This window comes from Lactuca saligna, chromosome 3, assembly GCF_052625555.1.
Source record: "Lactuca saligna cultivar CGN05327 chromosome 3, ASM5262555v1, whole genome shotgun sequence".
NCBI lineage: Eukaryota > Viridiplantae > Streptophyta > Magnoliopsida > Asterales > Asteraceae > Lactuca > Lactuca saligna.
Window position 1 is genome coordinate 145,172,678 of NC_136419.1, and position 4,130 is coordinate 145,176,807.

Genomic DNA, 4,130 nt, shown 5'->3' on the forward strand with positions numbered 1-4,130 from the left:
GAAACACGCGTTTCATCCGAGGGGGAAATGAAATCCAAAAATTAAAAAGCCCGCTTTGTTTCCACCGGCTGAAAACCCTAGCTCTTCCCCGCCGAAAACCCCATTTCTTTCTTTCTTCTCTCTTGATTCTCAAACCTCTATTCGCCTTCCAATATCTGCTGCTTCTTCGCCCCTTCTGAGTGTCTCCCACTGCCGTCGACTTCCAATGAAAGACGACCGTTCTTCCCTATTACCATCTATCTTCCAAATTACTACACTAACCTCACCGTCTTTGTTCTTTACTGTTCAGAGCCAAAACCCTTTCACCACCACCGCCCTATACAAAGCCTCCAGAAACGCAACCCCAACTCCGTTATCGTCTACTTCTTCCCAACGCCCATTCATAAGTATTAAATACATTCCACCGCTTACTGCTTCGTCTTCTACCTCAATCAAATTGAGAGCCACCGGTGTCATAGAAAGAGAATCCTTCACCATCAGTGTTATCAAAATCAGAGCCGCCGGTGTTGTAGAAAGAGAATTCACCACCGCCAGGTCGCCACCTCTAAAGGTTTCTGGTTCGTCTCCATCGCCAATTCGGAATCGTGTTCTTAGGTCACTCGAAAAGTACTCATGGTCGGTGAAATCAAAATGTGAAATCATGTTCTTAGGTCACTGGAAAAGCACTTATGGTCGATAAAATCATCAATTACGTTATGTCGCTACAAGGTCAACGTGAGGTAAGTTAATAATTTCTAATTCTTGTAAATAAATCCACCGATTACAGTGGTTTTGATTTACGATACCACTGTTTCTTTCACCAGCAATTTCAGTTTCAAGCACCATCCCAGCTAATTCTTGGGACTCATTCTTTGTCTGCTGACCCTCCTCCACTTTTTCTTGATCAGAGGCAGAGGCCTTCTCAGGAGTTGGACGCCTCAAATGAGAAACCAACATAATTCATAGGGCTCTCAAGACTGCAAATTTGCTCATCGACACTCAATGTAAAAACTATAAAGGCATTAATTACACTTTGACTTATTAGCTTCTTAACTGTTTCTCTGTTTTTTTAAATTTAATTTAACATTTTAATTTTAGGTTGTAAAGGTGGCGGATTTTGGGGTTGCCCGGTTTTGAGTCAAGGGGGAGTATGACAGCAGAGACTGGAACTTACAGATGGATGGCTCCTGAGGTTTCTATTTCTTCCTCTTTACATATAATATTTGAAGATATTTCCTTTTTCACTGATAAACCCTAACTAATTTGGGAATCATACTCTAAACTCTAAATTTACCATGATGAATGGAGCTACTTATGTATTGTCGTGGTTTGCAGGTTATAAATCATCAACAATATGATGAAAAGGCGACATCGAAGTGGAAGCAAGATCAGAAAGACCTGGGAGTGAAAGGGACAGGGAAAAGGGTCGTGATAGAGAGTTTAAAGATAAATAAAGAGAAAAAGAAAAATAAAGGGAATCTGAAGGAATTGGAATCTTGAATTCCATTTTTGTAGTTTCTTCTAGTGGAAACATAGATTATGAATATTGAACATAAGTTTTGGTTCGTGGATTCTGTGGGAATCTGAAGGAATTGGAATCTTGAATTCCATTTTGTTTTTTTGGTTTCTAAACTAAGGATTGTGATTGATTTCCTTCCCATTTTCTGCCAACCAAACAATTAACAGATTGCAATTCTTTCAGATTCCAATTGCTTTGACATATTCCATTCCTTCCAAATAGATTATGTGAATCAAATGGGCCTTTGTTTTCTTTGCAATATCAACACCATAGATCCCAAAAACTATTATTTCTTCATTCTTATAACTAGAATAGGTGTTGTGGCTAAACCTTGTGCTGAGTTTGTTGCTGGAGTACTTGCAATATGGTTAAATGCAGGTGTAGCTGTTCCACTTACACTCAGTTACCCTGAAGCTGAGTTGTTACATGTCATGACTGACTCGGTTTGCTCTCAAAACAACCTTAAACTTTTCTAGTTTCCTATGTTTTTTATTTGGAAGAAATTGCTTTGTATTTGGATGATATTGCTAAAATTTCTTTAATAGGAAGAAATGAAATTCAATAAAATGACTCTTTTCTCCTTATTCAATTAACATACCCTTTTTTTAATGTGGTTTATGTGGCCTTTGTAAGATACAATTTTATTCTCCTAATAATACATCATTGTTAATTTGAGTTTTGAAGGATGTGTCCATGATTTTGAGTACTGATGATCACAGGGAGCTTATGCAAAAAGTTGCAGCTAAAACTACAGCTCAATTTTCTCTAATACCAAATGTTCCTACTATGACTTCACAAGCAGTAGATAATGGTGTTGTACATCAAAAAGAGAATGTATTTGCAAATAACATAAAAGGTATATATCCATGTTCTTTAATATATATATATATATATATATATATATATATATATATATATATATATATATAATTTCATATACAATAATAATATAAAATTGTCTTATTCATACAGACGATGATCCAACATTGATTTTGTATACTAGTGGAACAACTGGGAAACCTAAAGGAGTTGTTCATACACACAGTAGCATTTTAGCACAGGTAATTTAAAGTTTTGGAAGAAAATACTTTAAAAACCAAACTTGTGAAATATTCGTATATTTTTTAAGAAAAAACGTATCTGTGATCTTCTAATTGTTGTTTTCCTGCATAATTTGAGGTGAAAACATTATCAATAGCTTGGGAATACACATCCAGTGATCGTTTTCTACATTGTCTTCGATTACACCATATCCTTAAATAAACATTAAAATAATTACTTTCAATTCCTTTTTTTTTCTAAAAATGTTTCACATTTCTTGTTGATTCTTAATTTAATCTGTACATGTTCATGGCCTCCTCAATGCACTATTTGCTCCTTTTTATGCGGGGTCCATGGTAAGCAATTACTTTTATGTTATTTGGAATTAAGTAAAATTCTTTATCATCACCAATTGTAAGTTTATATATATTTTCTATGTTGTTTTAGGTTGAATTTATGTCAAAGTTTAGTGTGATTGGTATTTGGAAAATATGGCGTGAATCTTACCCAAAAGATGTCTTTAGTGGTCGTGGCCAAGAGCATCAAGCAGATTCATCTAAGGATCTGTCTTCTAAAATAAGGTTAGCACACTTTTCATCAGTAATGCCCTTTTTGTTGGTGAAATTACCCATCTGCCCTTTTGGATCAGCTTGGAACACGCGTCCACCGCTTGTCTCAGTTACGTGATTCTCAACTGTGGAATTTAGTTTTTTCATTAAACTCTTATTGTATATTGGCTGTAAATTAGCTGTAAAGTTAATGCTTATCTTTTCTTGTTATGTATTTTCCTTGTTTAATGAGGTAGGCTCTAGTATAAATTTAGGCTCTCTCTTGTATCATTCATCCCAAGAAACACATTCACCATTTCCTTCTCTCCCCAATGGTGGATCTGTTTGAACATATTTTTTTTAATGCTATTAAAGTTAAATTGTAGGGATAAATGCAAATCACAACAATGTAATGGTTTGGTTGGTTTTCTTTTCTGATTTGGTGCCAGGTGAATCTAATGAATCAAGATCTGCCTTGAAGGTAGGAGTTGTGTTGTCAGGAGGACAAGCACCAGGAGGGCATAATGTTATATATCTGGGATTTTTGGTTAGGATTTTGAACTTCCATTTCCTATTGTTCATATTTTTCATACTTCATATGATAGATTGAAGGATTGACTAGTAAACATCAGCAATATTGGTGCCAGGTGAATCTAATTAGTAAAGAAAGTTGAAGGATTGACTAGTAAACATAAAAGTAGAATGAAAATGACAAGTGATCTTGTGTTGTGTTTACAGGGTTGATGAAAGCGAATAGCTGTCGAGTTAGAAGTGGAAAAGAAAGCTCAAGCCGAAAGAGATAAGATGCTGAAAATGCAAGTGTTGTATTGTTCATTTCAATTGTTAGTATGAAACATAGAATAGATTAGATGAATGCAAATTTATATATTGTAAGAAATAGAATTGTATGACATTAAAGTTTATGCCATGGAATGTATTTTTTTGTATATGGTATTTTATTTCTATTATGACACATTAAATGCAAATTTAATTTAAAAATTAATAAATATATAAATATATATTTTTTTAAATATTTAAATTTA

The 4,130-nt window shown here is 34.4% G+C and overlaps 1 protein-coding gene across 1 annotated transcript; it reads left to right on the top strand.

Annotated features, from left to right (window-relative positions):
* Positions 1 to 1,734: 1,734 nt before the first annotated feature.
* Positions 1,735 to 3,831, top strand: LOC145036058 (putative CoA ligase CCL8). The gene is made up of 10 exons (XM_078984539.1): positions 1,735 to 1,941; positions 2,183 to 2,354; positions 2,471 to 2,559; positions 2,678 to 2,747; positions 2,843 to 2,895; positions 2,987 to 3,120; positions 3,288 to 3,319; positions 3,474 to 3,568; positions 3,693 to 3,734; positions 3,826 to 3,831. The coding sequence occupies exons 1-10, from the start codon at positions 1,735 to 1,737 to the stop codon at positions 3,829 to 3,831; spliced, it is 900 nt and encodes a 299-aa protein (XP_078840665.1).
* The last annotated feature ends 299 nt before the right edge of the window (positions 3,832 to 4,130 follow it).

Bases quoted from the DNA above. Each gene is read 5' to 3' on its own strand.
- LOC145036058 (XM_078984539.1), top strand. From the start codon at position 1,735: ATGGGCCTTTGTTTTCTTTGCAATATCAACACCATAGATCCCAAAAAC. The intron at 1,942-2,182 runs GTTTGCTCTCAA...TGAGTTTTGAAG, and splicing joins TACATGTCATGACTGACTCG to GATGTGTCCATGATTTTGAG. The intron at 3,569-3,692 runs GTAGGAGTTGTG...TTCATATGATAG, and splicing joins AATCAAGATCTGCCTTGAAG to ATTGAAGGATTGACTAGTAA.